Genomic DNA, 16614 nt, shown 5'->3' with positions numbered 1-16614 from the left:
ATTAATATTTTAATGAAAAATTAATTATATATATATTTTCTGTAATTTCCATGTAATGTGACCCAGTGCCTCAAATTTAATACCAAAATGTATGAACACACTGGACACACCTCTTCATATGGAATTTTAGTGCTTCTTTTATTTTAAAGTAATATTTGAATGGAAAATTCATTATTTTTTCAATTACTGTCATGTAATGTGACCCAGCGACTCAAATTTAATACCAGAATATATCATAAAAACAGGACACAACTCTACATATGTGATTTTAGTGTTTTTTTAAATAAATATTTGAATGAAAAATTCACAATTTATTTTTAATAATTTTCATGTAATGTGACGCAGCGACTCAATTTAATACCAAAATGTAACACTACACTGGACACACAGGGTGTTTTATTTTAATGAAAAATTCATGATTTATTTTTCCAAATTTGGACTGGAGTATTTTTTTACGGGCCATTGTAGGTTAAAAAAAATAATAATTAAGGAGCAGGGAGAGGAAGGTAATATTCTGAGAAAAAACTTGAATATTCTCTGAGATTAAAGTGGCAAATTTACGAGAAAAAAATTACAAATTTGTGAGATTATAATGTCATAAATTTACGAGAAAAAAACGATATTCTCTGAAATTAAAGTGTCACATTTACATAATCTTGCAAATTTGTAATTTTTTTCTCATGAATTTGCGACTGTAATCTCGGCAGTTTTTTCACAGAATATTATCCCTCAGCTCCGTAATCTTTTTATTGTATCATACCTCATTTAAAAAAAAATAATAAAATAATAATAAAAAATAAAAATACCTAACCCTTCATGTAGTTTTTTTTCCCTCTTAGCAGAAGTGGATTTCATAGATTTCCCAATAAAAAGAAGGACAGGTCCTGTTAAAATTGTCAACCAGTTTTATTGACTGCTGAACATTCATTCACTCATTCAATAAAAAAAATTCCCTCCTTCAAGTTTTTAGCTTTAAGAGCCCACCATAGCACTTAATGACTGGGTCAGCCAGTCCAAAAAGAAAAGAGAAGAGAAAAGACAATGACAACCAGTCAGAACAATCACTGATATGAAAAAGAAAAAGTGACACAGACACACTATCAGAAATGCAGGAAATAAATTAGATATGCCATTGAACACATTGATTTGTTTTTTACTGTGTGGATCTAATTAAATGACAAAATGAGGAAACCGGACATTCAATCAAGAACTACTGCAGCATTGAGATGACTTTCAGTGACGATACTTGATCATTAAAGGCCTCGAATTCACGTTCAAGTTGCAAATAAAGAGAAAGAAAACTTTGTTCAAAAGACTGACGATCATTCCAGGTGAATTACCTGCTGAGCTTGTTTCCTCTTTGTGCTTAAACTGACGGTGATGAGTCATTAGAAAACACAGGCTAATGTAGCCTCAATATCACTTAAGTATCTTTGTTTCATATGGTTGTAAACATCATATTCCCATTTATTATAATCACATAATTTCACTTGCAGGATCACCCCCATTTTATCTTGAATTATGAAAAACATAAATCAGTTTTTATGATTTGTATTTGTGCATATTCAATTTCCATTAAAGCGTCTTTAATTTTGTGTGGCCAGAATTCAATCTCGTCAACAGACTTTTTAAACTTATTAACTTTCATTACAGAGAATACCAAACAGAAAACCACATTTTTTCAAATTTACAGCCAATTTAATGTCTTTTTGAGGATTTCCGAAATCTCTTTAACCAATTTTTTTCTGACCAGGTTTTCTCCAGAGAGCTTGACAAGACAGAAATGAGGCCATGCAAAGTTAACTCAGTCACATTATGTAAAATTATACAGACAGTGTTCGATGATTAAGACATTTGGAGGCATTCAAGCTCTTTTCTCCCAAACTATTGCTCTTAAAGAACGGCTCGTACAAGCAAATTAAATCCACGAGAGCAAGCTAAAGGAATGATAGCAAAGACAACAACAGTATGTGGTGTGCTTTTAGCCCCGTCTATAATTAATCATCTACATTAAGACCCAACAGTCAGAGACGTCAGAGAACATTCAGGAGTCTTTATTTCTGTTGCTCACGTTTGGATTTTTACTTTTTATTTTTTAGTCATTTGATTTGTTGACCAAAATGTGGCAATGTTTATGTAAAAATTCAATAAAATATTAATTACAAAAACAAATGGAAAGATTAATCAATTTGTATCAATTAATCTATAAGCTATCAGGAAAAATGTTGTCTGCTGCTCATTTTTGTCTTTCCATAGACAGGGATATGTATGTATTTATTTATTTTTTTCTAAGCCCAAAATAACTGTTGACTGCTGTGCCAAATTGTAAAAATAACAGAAAGTATTAAAGAAACAAAATACCTAAATTGGAAAATATCCAAAAAAGGTAAGAGAAATCTAAAAGTCCAAGATGACATCTTCAAGTTTCTTTTGTCCTCTAAACAGTCCAAAACCCAAATTTATAATGATATAAACCTCAATGAAAACTTTTTTTGCTTGATAAGTCACTTAAATAATGAATCTATTTTTTTCTGTTTTCTGTCGATCGAACTGACAAATCTTTGAGGACTTGATGTCACGTAAAGCAACAAGTAGCTCTCTGAAAATTCTCTAAATAATCTCTGACTGTTGTTCTCCTACTAGTTCAGCAGCCAACCCCTTCTTAATACCAACCCGTTATTGGTCACGTTGAAAGAAAGCGATAAGAGAAGCGACACTTCCTGCAAGTGTCGAGAAAAACAAAATAAAAAGAGACTGCTTCAAGTATCCCGAGTGGAATTCAATAGCCCTGAAGGTTTTTGTTTCATATTTCTTTAAAAATCCCAGAACTCCTTCTCTGCTAATAGGCTGTGTGTGTGTGTGTGTGTGTGTGTGTGTCTGCGTGCACAGCAGTGGTTAAAAAATATTTTTTTAAAGTGCCAATTACAGATACCGGACTACAAAGTCACATCTAATTTAATTCTAAAGGTATATATCTAAAGCTCAGATTTAACCACAGCTGTGCAGCAGCAGATTGTTCATGCTGATGGTTCAGGAGGTTGAGGACTGTGTGCTTTGAGTGTTTCATGTTTGAGGCCTATAAAGCAGAGAAAAAGAAGGAGAGGGTGGACAGAGTCGCTTCTGCATCCCAAACTGTGACACTAATGTTCTCCGTCATCTTCTCCAAACAGAGTGTGGATGGTTGTGTTGTCACAAGCACCACATTTCACTATTTTTTGTACCTGAACAAAAGTCTGATTCAATATTTAACTTTATAATTTTACTTAGTGGAAAAAACTGGAAAATAAAAACGCCAGCCTGGATGTTGGCAGTTTTGAATTCGTATGAATATCGACTCGGTCCAGTTTGGGTTGCAGGAGAAGACGGTCCCTTTGTTCTGCCCACTGTAGCAGCTCCATGAATTAAGACTTGAATTAAACAGACTTGTCTCCTGTGGTAGAAGTTGTGTTAGGACTTCTTTGGACAGTGTGAAGACGAGTCTGTGTTGAGAACCTCGATCATCGTTCTGGAGGACGGGAAGGTCTCTGCTACAGACGGAAGACTCTGGTACCAACCTGGTAAACTGATGACGAAGAAAAAAAGTATTAAAAGGTCTCTGCCGAGGAGATGAATAACAAACAAAGGACATGTTTAGTCTTCCTACCTCTTGAGAGTCATCCAGTTCTTTGCTGTTTTACTGAAGCTGTCTGGACTGGGTGTCGTCATGGCCTCAAAATCCACCAGCTGGAACAATATTTAACAAACACAAACACAGTTAGAGGAAACATACTGTCAATATATGTCCAAATAAATAAAGACATGTCTCTTTGTGTTGACCTCCCGTCCTACTCGGCAAACATTTTTCACACCTTAACATAGCGCTTTCGGAAACCAACTCCTCAGAATAAATAAATCCCAGCGTCCTGCTCTGGCTTTGCTTTTCTATAACAATGACTCCGTTTACATGCACACTGATATTACACTATTATTTAGAATATGACAATATTACGAATTTGATAAAGGTCATGTAAACACACAGAGCTGCAACGATTAGTCGACTTATCGATTTAAAAGTAATTTTATATGCAACAAATGTCAGAAAATGTTGTTTGCAGCCTCTCAAAAATGAAAGTTGAATGCTTTTTTCCACTTTATAACATATTAAAGTGAATATTTTTTTAGTTTTGGACAGCGAAAACAAGACATTTAAAGACATTACCATGGACTTTGAGAAATTGGGACATCTTTCACTGATGTTTTCTGATATTATATAGACCAAATTGTGAGACCGATTAATCAAGAAAATAATCAGCAGATTAATCGATAATGAAAATAATCTCTAGATGCAGCCCTATAAACAGCATATTCCATTTGGATATTCTGAATTAGGCTTTATTCAGAATGAAGCATTTTTCGATTAAGACGTGTGATATGCTGATATTATTCAGGTTTTAGGAGCATTCTTTGGACATGTATACAGCTCATTAAGAATACGCGTCTCAATTGGAGTTTTTAAGGAAGTTGGCGAACTACCCGACAGTTTGCAGAGATGTATGTCCAAAAGATAATCCCACATTTCTGGCCTAGAGGAGAAACACACCTACTTTTAAACATCATGAAAGACTTGGATATCAACAGGTTTTTGGATATATGCAAATATCGAAACGTCAACCTTTTCAAGAAGGTGGTTGAAGGAATGAAAGAGAGAGGCTGCGTTCACACGTTCCAACCAGTCCACCACAGGTTATGTTAATCAGAATATGCACGGCTCCATGTGAAAAGGAATATTAGTGGAATATTAATTTTCATTAGCCATGTAAACAGCTTAGTAGGAAGACTGTCTTTTTTGGAATAATAGACAAAAAACTGAATATTTTGTGCATGTAAACGTAGTCGATGGCGTATAGCTTTACAGGTCCAGTTCGATTTTTCTAGTAGTTAAAATGTTGAGAAGCCAAATTTCTGTTGCTGCAAGATCCCACTCATTTTGATTTTCATGTCCTCACTAGTAGCAATATGTTTATAACATGACATTTGTGAGATCCACAAATCCCCAGACAGTCTTTAGTCAATCAAACAGAAAACAGGACATTATGAGGACACTCAACGAGCTTCCTGGCAGAAAACAAAGAGTCAACCTCAGCTGAACTTTTCATGAGCTTCAGCTTTCTGACACCTGATCAAATTTCTATTTTCTGCCTTGTCTCAGGAACAAAGTGTCTGCTTGGCAGGAGCAACATTAGGTGAGACTTTCAGCCAAGTTCTTCTTCCAGACGGCTGGAATAAATGTGTTAGAAACAATACATGGAGAGGTTTTGTATCCATCAATGGAGTTGATGGCAGTCTCTTATGTAAAGTAGGAGACCACAAGAACAAAAATAGGAGCTACTGATAGTCTTTTACGTAATGTTTCTTTACCTCAGACGCACCCTTTTCAGACATTCAAACACTGCTGGCTGTATGAAGCTCTTTAAGTGATGGAAGCTTTTTATCATTCACATATTTTATGTAAATGTTGTCTACAGTTTTATTCACATTAAGAGATGTGAGCTGGAGATATTTAGCAGCTGCTGCGTGAGAGGAAGTGATATCACAGCTAGGAAAGAGTGTTGAGCTGAAAAATGTAATGATAAAAAAAGAAAAGAGTTTTCTGTTCTGATCAGACATTAAGTTGGGATTTAAATTAATGAATGTCTTTTATTTTATCTGTACCAAGGAAGACATGCACATCTTTAAAGTTTGCTTATGTTTACCTTTCCTTTCGGGATCCTGCCGATGACCTCTTTCCCACTGGCCATCAACGCCCCCATCACCACTGAGTAGGCCACCACACTGAGGAGAAGCAGATTAAGAAAACACCCTTAAGGCTAAGACACACCCAACCAACATCAAAGAACTAGCGGCGACAAAAGTTGCATTTGAACACACCTCAAACACTACAGCCAACGGCTGACTACCACGTACGTCCTGCGCCTGCGTGAGAGGAAATAACTCTCCACACCAGCAGGCGGCGGTACATGTACCTACATACATGAAACAAAGCGGTGTTTGACGACCATTTTCACATCACTCTCTCTCACCGCTTAGCTTCATTCTAGATGACCATGTCGTTGCGAAAATATTTGTGTATTTGAATGATCAGATGAGATGAAGATGAAAAATGAGAAGAGCCTTCTGTGTTTTTCCTCTTGACTTTACTCGTTGGCTTGTTTTCCTCACATCCGTTTCTCTTCTCATGTACTGATTCGTTTAGGCTGAACAGCCAATCGGAGGGATTTCTCTCACCGACTAGCGCCGCCGCCGATTCAACATGCTGAATCGGCCGCCGAAAAAGTCATCGGCAAGGGCCGAATAGTGCCAATGGTGCGGGACACACCACAAAAACAATGCCGACAGATGCTCACCGATGGCCCGACATTGGCTGGCAGTCGGCATGGTGTGTCCGGGCCCTTTGCAGTTTGTAAACACAACATTAAAGGTTGGCCCCTCCTCCCCGGCTCAACGAGGGTTACAGTGCTTGCCAGCGGGTGAAAGCCAACCTTAGCTTCACTCTCGTTCTGGAACGAGCTTTGTTCGCTTGATGCCTCTCTATACATTAGTGTTTTTTCGACGCTGTGTCCGCCATTTTCGTAGCGTCCTCTTTGATGTGTACTTACGCTCAGGCACCTGCTCGCTATATTTCTATAAGCAGAGGGCTTGGTCTCTGCAGATACAGACACCACCACACATTGTGCGCCTTTAATGTCAACTGTTAATTGTTGTATTTTTGCCAAAGGGGATCTCACTCAAACCGTGAACTAAAATGACAGTTACTCACAATAGAAATATTAACGTTAGGCACAATGGCTGTTTTGACATAGAAATTACCTGGATCCTCTGGAGAGAGGCATGAGGTTGCAGAAGTAATAAACCAAGGAGAGGATGAGGTTACACACAGCATCCGCATCCTAAAAGAACAAAAGTCATCACACAGTCAACTGTAAAGTCATAAACTGGTGCGGAGAAAGAATTTAGATACTGTTCCAGGTATCAGTTTCAGATCAGAGACAATAACCTGGTTTAGTTGTTACAACAATGGGGACATTGTTGGGTGTCATCACAAACAAGTAAGAGTAACTGAGCTGAGGTTGAACAGATTCAGACTTGCTAGTTAGAATGTTTCTTTAATGGTTTGATTCTCTAAAGTCTAAAAGTCTGTTTTTACTGTGTGAAAGTCATCGACATCAACCAGCTGGAGAACTCATTCTGCTATAATCCTGTAAAATGATCTATTAGTAAAATTACTGTGATATTCTCCAGAGAATTAATTAAATTCTCTCCCCAGTTTTCCAGTCTAGAAAACTGAAATCTATGATATTCCTGCAGAGGGGAAATAAGAGAAGAGGAGATTGTCAGATGCTGAGGAGGGGAACTGCTGTGCTGCTGACTGACGACGTGAAAGTAAATTAAATATTTAACATGCTTTAAAACAGTTGGCTGCTCAGCCCAGCTCACTATGCTTCTGTTTATGTTTCCTGCCATTATTCCTCCTCCTGCTGCTGCAATGTTTGTGATGGATACAACTGCAACACGGGCTTCCACTCACAATTATTTTCCCCGTTAATCTATTTATTGTTCATAAAATGTCATCATAACATCTCCCATCTCTCTTTTCCCCAAAAGCCCAAGGCGACATCTTCAAATGTCTTGTTTTCTCTAAACCAACAGTCCCAAACCTAAAATATATTCAATTTACAGCAATATAAAACAGAGAAAAACAGCAAATACTCATATTTGAGAAGCTGGAACTAGAGAACATTTGTATTTGTAATATCTGCTTCGTCTGCTTCCTATTATGTAGGAATGCCAAAGAAGAGCTTCCAGTTGAGTGCGGAGATAAATCTTACCCCGAGTTCGGTGGACAGCATTAGAGCCTTTCCTTTAGCGGTGAGGTCTTTGTAGATAGACTCTATCTCTGACTGGTACTGCTGCGTCCGCTCTTCTGTCGTCTGAGTCTCTACTGAGAATAACATGTTGCCCACCCTGAAATACACAAAACACTTCACTTTATCTCCTTCTGTCAGTTCAAACTAACTGGAAACTGTCATTGCCTGCTGTAATAAGGAGTTTTAAATTACCTGCTAACATTTATATATTTCAATATAGACTGAACAAAAACATAAATGCAACACTTTTGTTTTCACAAGTTTAAATCAGTTCAGTTCAGTTTATAAATACAGTATAGTATAATTGTGTCTGAAAATTGATTGGATGCTTGTAAATTAGATTAGACCATGGTGCAGATGAATGTAGGGATATGTATTTGATTTGTCTCTTTTAATTTATTTCTTTATTTTTGCATTTTATTTGTATACTAGGATTTTGTAGATATTATTTTTTAAATGTATTAATTTATGTTTTTTATTAATTTATTATAATGTTTTATATTAATATTATTTTGCATATAGGAGTTTGATTTGAGGACCAAAATGTGACAATGTTCATGTTAAAAAAATCAATAAAATACTAATTACAAAAAAAAAGATACAAGTACAATCGTAAGCCATAAAGGAGATATGTAATGAAACACACTGACACTAAGCACATAGTAAACATATATTTTAAATAATAACACTGTAGTCTAGATTTGAAAAAGTGCATGCATTAAACAGTGACATTTACAACCTACAAATCATGAAAAATGTGTACTTCAACTCTCCTGTACCTTAAAAACTCACTTACTTACTTATCTTCAAATGGGGACAAAATATCAGCTATCGATTTTACTTGTGAATAATAACTCATCGTGGTATTTGTCTGTTAAAAAGACACCTAAAATATAGTTAATAAAAAAGGCAAAAGGCAGAGCGTCACTTCATTGTACCTGTCTCCGGTGATGGTGATGGTGAAACCGTCGTATTCTTTCCCGGTGTCCTTCATGCTCGGCACCTTGGAGTTGACCGTGAAGCCATCTCTGGTTTTACTATTGAACTGCTTCAGGAAATAAACACACAAACAAACATCCTGGGTTTTCACTGCTGAACGGCTACAAGACATAAAACAACTCAAAAACAAATTAAATAGATGTGTTGCTGCTTCAGAGGTTTCTTACAAATAAAACATTTGACATTGTAAACCAACTAAATGTCAAGTTCGAGAAGTTGACAAAACAATCTCTACTCAAGGTACAGTAACTTATTTCTACTCCAGTTGAGAATGATTTGACAAAATGTCGATTAAGGAAACATATTTTTTAAATCCAGTTAATATGGATTTGCACACATCATCTTTATCTCTCCATTTACTTCCCTCTCCACTAATTTTCCCACTTTTCGTCCTTACCTTCATTATAGGAAGCAGATCTTCTACTTTATTCACATTTTCAAGAGCCTGACGGACCTCTAAGAGTCCTCTGGGGTTGTACGCCCTGAGACACACAACAGAAACTTAGTTAGTTAAAGAAGCAGCAAGAAAACAGAAGCGTGAGGAAACTGATGAAGAATAAATGTATATATTTACATAAGACACTTCATCAACACTCTCATGCAAAAAAGACAAAATCATTTACATAATTCTGCTTCGTAGGCAGCGTACAGTAGGCGAGCATATTAACATAACTGCTGTCAAAACATTTAGGTGAGACATGCTGATGTTAGCCACAAATATGCAGCTATCACTGGGTTAAAGGGATAGTTCAGGTGTTTCAGGGTTGTATGAGGTACTTATCCATAGTCAGTGTATTACCTACAGTAAATGGAGTAAAACGTCTTTTAGCCACCAAAAAGAAAGGCTAACCTAAACAAATTAATATCAGTTTAAAAGTATGCTATATTTAGAATAAATATCAACTCAGGCATCGCAGAACAGTTTAACAGGTAAGGTTTTGGTGTAATTTACCCGTGATACACCAGTATTCTGTCTTTAATGAAGTCGAGGATGTTGTCAAAGTACGCCAGGTACCTGATGTTGATAATCTGTCCCCTGAAGGAAAAAAGAAAGAAAAAAGGATTTTAAAAAAATCTGCTTTTGTATGTGCTTTCAGTGAGCTTGTCAGAGTAAAGGCTACAGTGGAATAAAAACTGAATAAACTGGGTCGTATTACAAAGAATTTAAATTAATGTTTTTGTGCTACAAAGTTGAGAAAACCCCCAAAGCAAGGCCACGAGGAAATTCAAGTCGCTCAGGGAACTCATGAGAGCGTCTGACACCGTCCCCGGGGCCTTGTTGTTACCTGATGAGGTTGATATGATTGTTGAAGCCTCGACTGAGACTTCTGGCGGGCATCTGGTCTAACCACAGAACGGGCTGGTCTGGATCCGCGATCCTATGAGAATACAGGAAAAACCTGGTTAGTCTCTCAACACTGAAATCCAATCAGCTAAAGACCAAAGACTCTTTGGTGGAACGTGATCTGTCTTCTGTGGTCAGAAGAAAAGAGGAAAAGTTGACTTTGTTCTGAATCTGATTATGGTTTATTTAATTTGATGCCCTTTAAATGTAAACTTAGAATCTCCCTATTCAGCCCGGCTTTTGCTTAAGACTGGCTGTTATTTTTATTTTTTTATTCACTTATTTTATTTTATTTGTAAAATTAAATTATATTTTATTATTTTATTAATCACTTATTTTATTGTGTTTAATTTGTATAATGTTATTGTATTTTATTGTTATTTTATTAATCACTTATTTTACTGTGTTGAATTTGTATCATTTGATTCTATGTTATTGTTATTTTATTTATCATTTACTTTATTGTATTTAATTTGTATATTTTTATTCTATGTTATTGTTATTTAATTAATCACTTATTTTATTTAATTTAATTTGTATAATTTTATTCTATGTTGTTGTTATTTTATTAATCTAGTTTTTCCATCACACTGTTTTAATACTAATACTGTTATAGCTTTTAATTCTATTTTATTACATTTTTATAATTTTATTGTCTTGTGTGCGTTGGTCTCAAATGATCAAATTGTTAAATTGTTGAATTGTTTTTGTCTTTTCTGTCGTTTTCTGTCTTACTTTCAATTTGTCAGCACCTGTATGAAAGGTGCTATACAAATAAAGTTTGATTGATTGATGAGCAAACCATGACGAGTAAATAGAAGTGACTGAAATATAACAGTTTAAAGAAATTCTGACTTCTCTTTTCTGGTGACTACATGAGGACTGAATATGAGCTTCAGTCTAGACTTCCTGTTCCTGTTGTTATGCAAGAAGGTGAATTGGTGGCTATCATGTATAAACATCTGTCTTCTTCTTCTTCTTCCTTTAAGAAGTGTTTTAGGGTTATTTCCTGGAGGTGATTAGGATTCCACAGTTGCTCCTAAACTGCACTTCATTTCTCTTGGAGAATTTTTAGGTGTTTTGGTTGTTCTCATCTCGCCAAACCAAACTTACACTTGGATGCTTTCAGAGTAACTCAACACTAAATCCACTTTTTGAGTCAATAAATTGTGTCTACAGTCGACGTATTATACGGTCAGCTGATCCTGGTCTATAGAGTTCAGATTATTTGCCTTTTTCCAAAGAAATTCCACTAAATTTGTCCTCTAAACTCCAAAAAATATGTGAATAATCTATAACGTTCGCCCACCACCCCTGACATCTGGGTTTGAATTAATTTTTCTAATTAAAAGAAAGTCCTCACCTCCTCCATTTGACAGCTATGTCGAACATGTCTCTCCACTGCATTTGCCTGGTCTTGCCGTTGACTCGCACTTTGGAGTTGCTCCATGTTCGATGCATGGCCTGCATCACCTCCAGGGTCGCTAAACCCATGGCTGAAAAAGAAGCACAACAAACAACTCTTATTTTACTGCTATTTTTAAAGTCCCCATAAAATGAAAAATACATTCCCCAGTTTTAATCCTGTGTTCCTGTGATAACTGTTCATTTATCTCTTGTGATATGCCAAATATATGTCAGAAAAATCAGACAGTACAGAAGCTAAAGATGCTCTAACTTCCATTTCATGGGGATTTTATTACTTTAAGTATGTGTGTGTGTGTGTGTGTGAACTACAGCATCCATCAGTGGTACCTCTGTGTATTCTCCTGTTAGGTAAGAAACCAGGCGTGTCGTATTGCATTAGCGCCCCCAGGTGGTCGGCCGTGCAGATCAGCTTCTGAACTTCACTGCTGTAGCTGTCAAAGTTCTGCGGCAGCACGTCTCTGCAAACCACAAACACAGGAAGAGGATTCACTTTGACAAACCTTTCATGAAGTGTGAAGTTTTTTGGGGGGTCTTTTTCTGGACTCTACTGTGGCTATCTGTCAACCTTCTGAAACGTCTTTGTAAAACTAGTTTCAGTTTGCTGACAGAGGCATAAAAACATCTGTCTGAAGGACACTGGAGCTTTCGTGGCTTATAGAGAAGATGGCAGGTGTTTGTTTTAAACCATAAAACCCTGTTTGCCTCAGCGCTGGGTTCATGAAAATGTCTACAAACTGCAGCTCAGGATATTAGGGTGGTGATGGATCCTGATTTCTCAGTAATGATGACATACTTCAGGTCAAGTGTAGGACACCCCATATTAACCTCAATATTATCTGTTATATATTATTATATTAAAGTCCATTCACATCTGTAACAATAACTGCAGTTATGGTCAACGTTGTTGCTCCAGGTGTGAATCAGCATCAGACCTACTTGATATGTGGCTGCAGGCCAGGCTGTTCTTCATAGTCTTCTATTAGAAAAGGCAGGTTCTTAGCCCAGTGGTTCTTAAAGTTCCCCGGTAAGTCCTGGTCCACGTTGTACTCTGCTACTGGGATGTCAAGGTGGGAGTGCAGGTAACGAGAGTACTCTGGTAGAAACACAAGGAGAGAATATAAGATATTATATAAAAGTAAAAGGCTTAAATCTATAAAATTGTTAATAGTTTACTTGCACAGGATTCAGTATTGAAAATAAACACAGAGCATTTCAGTTGTGTGAATGATGCACCGACCGACCTCTGAGGTATTTCACTTTGAGGTATTCGGAGCTGGCCTTCTGTCCCAGCAGAGGGTCGTTCAACATGACTTTAGTCTGAGCCTTGATGCCCTCGTAGAACTGACCCATCGCCACGTGACTCAACCCCTTCATGTACTGACACACCTCGTTGTAGGGCTCCAACTGTAGACACCTCTGGAGGACCAATAGGAGGAGAGGAATACAAGGGAAGCAAAATAAAAGAAGGTGAGAAGGACTGAAAAAGGTGTACATGCAGTAATGTACACAGTTTAAGATTGATGAACTTGTGGATGCTACAATTTGTTTGTTACTCACTAACTCAGGGTCTAGAAGAAGTGTAAATCTGCTGTTTTAATGAGTATGAGGGCAAAAATAAATAACACAGGCTGTATAATTCCATGCAATCCTAACAGAGGAGCAGAGGACGGTGGATTCCCCCACCTTGAAGTTGCCTATGGCCTCCTGCAGCGAGCCGTGGTGGTACAGCATCATGCCTCGGAGCTGGAGAGACTGGATGTGGTTCTGGTTCAACATGAGGGCTTTCTGGAAGCTCTCCATCGCTGACTCAAAATCCCCCAGCTCTCTGGAAAGAGGAAGAAGAGATAAACATGTTGTTAGTGAGGCAGAAAGGCGAGGTAAGTACTCTCAATTCCTCAAATACAAAGAGGACTTATTGTGTTTATCCGTAGGATGTGAAGTAAGCGGTGACTACCTGTAGGCCTGTCCGAGACTCTTATAGGCATCTATGAAGTCAGACTTCAACTTCAGGGCCTCTTTGAATGTCTCAATGGCTTCCTGAAGACAGAAAACACAACCTTTCAGAGTGACAACACAGAAATAACAGGAAATTGCAAAAAAGGGAACATGGTGGGTCGAACTAAAATTCTCACACTCAGCAGATGGTTCAGACCTCGTATGAGATATATATCCAGACTGTGTCTACAGATTGTAGTTCACAAAACGTGGCAGCAAACTGCAAACGCTTTTCATACCAGCAGTATAAAAGAATGTCTAGTGTAAATACAATATTTCACTATGTAATCCGGGGCAGTGTGCACCTACTGGGTCAGCAGACAGAAAGAGCATGTTCACACTATTTCTTTTTACTGATAAAAAGCAGATTGTGCAATGTTGACTTTGTTTCCATGAGGACGAGCTGCAGCCGATTCCACCATCATGAAACAGAGTACAGTACATGATACTACTGTTCATGATGAGAGTATTAACTGTCTGAGTATCAAATGCACTACTGGCTCTTTTTTCAGTATATTCAGAGTGTTGTTGGTGTTCGCAGTCACACTGTAAAATGTCTGTGCAGGGTTTCCCCCCCAGGAAATTGGTTAGCCAACCGTTAACAGAGGCGATAAACACAACCCCAAAAAAACCTTCACACACACGAGACTGACACAGCAACTGAAGGAGCTTTGCAGACAAGCCTTGCAGCTGAAAACCCGCAGATTAAACAGCTGCACGCGCTGCTCTGCACGCTACTTAATCTGACAGCAATTATCAAAGTGTCAGAAACACTGTGCATGTTGAACCAGGCCTAGACCGACCACAAAATAACAGCACTGTTAAGAGTTAAGTAATTTATTTTTAGGGCTGTCTTCGACCAAAGAAATTCTTAGTCGACTAACACTCAGTTGATTTGATCGACAGATCTGTAAAAAACTGAGCTTCTCCACAAAGAATCACACAAAAGCACCACTTTAAATATTGTGTTTACCAGAGATGTGCTCATAAGTTTCTTAGAAATAAGTTATTTTAAAAAAAAAGCATAAAAAAATGACTAATCGACTGAAGAAAACTTAGTCGACTAAGACCAAAACAACCGATTAGTCGACTAATCGACTCAAAGCGGGGGCAGCCCTTGATATTTTATTGAGATGTTTCATGTTTTAAAAGGAGATATGGAGACATCTAGAATTTTAACTTGCCTCACGGTGCATGGAGCAATGACTTTTGATGTATTTGAGCTGCAGCAGTGATTAAAAAAGTATTTTTATCAAAGGACTAACTTCCCAGAGACTGAGATGAGTCAACTATTTAGCTGGCAGACCCAGCAGCACTCAGGGATTCTTCTGCTTTTATCATCAGTTTTCTGAACAAAGTACGGACTTTAATGTATTAAATAACACCCTGAAGGGTCTTTGATGTTTCTCAAGACATTAGGGAGTCTGCAGCCTCCACAACACACAGATACAGGATACTCTGGTGTGATCTTCTCCCTGCTGAGAGGTCCGCTCAAAAAACTCTGAGTGATGAAACCTCTGAAAAAAAACTAAAAATCAACCCAGACACTGAATTTCTCCCAGAGCAGGCTACTCCATCTACTTTGCAGCTGCTCGTAGGCAAGACTCAACAATAAGGATTGCCTGTTAGCTAGTAAATCTGGTAAAAAAAGAATTAAACACAACAAGCTAAAAGCTCAAAACGTCACCGGTGGTAATCAATTAAATGTTTATGGGGGAATATCTAGTGTGCAGACTCCATCTTTCCGTCTTTTACATACTTTTCTGTCCTGCACCTACTATTTATCATCTGGATGTGTGTGCTTTTGTAAATACTGTAAAGTGATTTCCACCCAGATCTATGGCCCTAAGCACCCAGAGTTTGTATATTATGTTTCTAGCAGCAGGAGGACACTGGCTACAGCAGTTTACAGTAAACAAAGGCATCATGTTGACAGCTCATTAGAAGAAACAAATGGGGATAGAAAGCAACAAATGAGGTGTTGATTATGCACTAGAGTCCCTCTAAGTAAGTAGAAAAAGAAAACAAAATAAGTGGGGTGTTTGTGCTACCAATTCATCTTTGAAAAGTCTGATTTTCACAGATGTTTGCAGTAAAACAAGACTTACCTTGAGCATGCCTCTGTGGAAGAAGGTGAGGCCCTTATACAGCATGGCGATGGGCTGATTCTTCTTCAGCTCTAAAGACTGCTGGAAGTCTTCCATAGCTGCCACATAGTCCTGGTGGGGAGGCAGAGCACGGGATCAGCATGTGGGAGCATGAAGGCGTGCATGCATGTACAGAATATTTAATAATCAAACCTCTGAAATGAAGAGCAGAGTTCCTCTGTGTCTGTAGAGACGGGCCGAGGGCTGCAGCTGGATGGCTTTGGTCAGATCACCCAGAGCTTCACTGATACGACCCAGAGGAGACAGGATCTAAAGACGCACACACAAAAACATGGAAAGATAAAGTCCAAGCACATATTAGAAAAAACACTCTTTGATGATTATTTTCTAGATTAATCGTTTGGTCTTTGAAGTGTCAGAGGATGGTGAGGGATAGCAATCCCAGTTTCACAATGTCCAGGGCGATGTCTTTAAATGTTTATTTTGTCCAAAACCCAACGATATTCAGTTTAATATGATATTAAAACAGAGAAAAGCAGGAATTTGCCATATTAGAGAAGCTGAAAACAGCATTTTCTGCCATTTCTGCATTAAAAATTACTAGTTATAGTGGCCGTTTATTTTTCTGTCGACCGACTAATCGAGTAGTTGACTAATCGTTGCAGCTCTATTGTATAAAGAACGTATAGCCTACGAAAGAAAGGAAAACTGTTGAATGTTGCAGGCTTTGGGTGTCGCCCTGTAGTGTATAATCAGCCTTTTTACTGTTATAATATATTTTATTAACTGCGGTGTAAAAGGCCAAAGCCTTTTCAAAAACATGTTCTCTGTGCCC

At 37.7% G+C, this 16614-nt stretch overlaps 1 protein-coding gene and 1 long non-coding RNA gene across 3 annotated transcripts in view; both read right to left on the bottom strand.

Moving 5' to 3' along the window:
• Positions 1–2252: 2252 nt before the first annotated feature.
• Positions 2253–16614, bottom strand: part of LOC119477345 — a 24453-nt gene continuing 10091 nt past the window's right edge. Inside the window, exon 2 of the long non-coding RNA XR_005204226.1 lies at positions 2253–2877. This is a non-coding gene — a long non-coding RNA (uncharacterized LOC119477345). The remainder of the gene's footprint in view (positions 2878–16614) is intronic.
• Positions 2635–16614, bottom strand: part of ttc13 (tetratricopeptide repeat domain 13) — a 21873-nt gene continuing 7893 nt past the window's right edge. The window contains exons 7-23 of one of the 2 annotated variants that reach the window (XM_037751386.1): positions 15972–16088; positions 15780–15890; positions 13631–13713; positions 13360–13501; positions 12918–13092; positions 12613–12769; positions 12004–12134; positions 11612–11744; positions 10190–10282; positions 9856–9939; positions 9301–9385; positions 8843–8949; positions 7866–8001; positions 6847–6926; positions 5733–5811; positions 3644–3723; positions 2635–3562 (exon numbers count right to left, since the gene is read on the bottom strand). In XM_037751386.1, the coding sequence (XP_037607314.1) occupies positions 3448–3562; positions 3644–3723; positions 5733–5811; positions 6847–6926; positions 7866–8001; positions 8843–8949; positions 9301–9385; positions 9856–9939; positions 10190–10282; positions 11612–11744; positions 12004–12134; positions 12613–12769; positions 12918–13092; positions 13360–13501; positions 13631–13713; positions 15780–15890; positions 15972–16088 (1908 nt within the window). In that variant the 3' untranslated portion in view covers positions 2635–3447. Of the gene's footprint in view, positions 3563–3643; positions 3724–5732; positions 5812–6846; positions 6927–7865; positions 8002–8842; positions 8953–9300; positions 9386–9855; positions 9940–10189; positions 10283–11611; positions 11745–12003; positions 12135–12612; positions 12770–12917; positions 13093–13359; positions 13502–13630; positions 13714–15779; positions 15891–15971; positions 16089–16614 lie in introns of both variants that reach the window. The other variant, XM_037751385.1, reaches the window with a different exon arrangement.

Source organism: Sebastes umbrosus, chromosome 18, assembly GCF_015220745.1.
Source record: "Sebastes umbrosus isolate fSebUmb1 chromosome 18, fSebUmb1.pri, whole genome shotgun sequence".
Classification (NCBI taxonomy): Eukaryota; Metazoa; Chordata; class Actinopteri; order Perciformes; family Sebastidae; genus Sebastes; species Sebastes umbrosus.
Note: the sequence above shows the minus strand (reverse complement) of the source record. Positions and strands in the feature narration are given on the sequence as shown.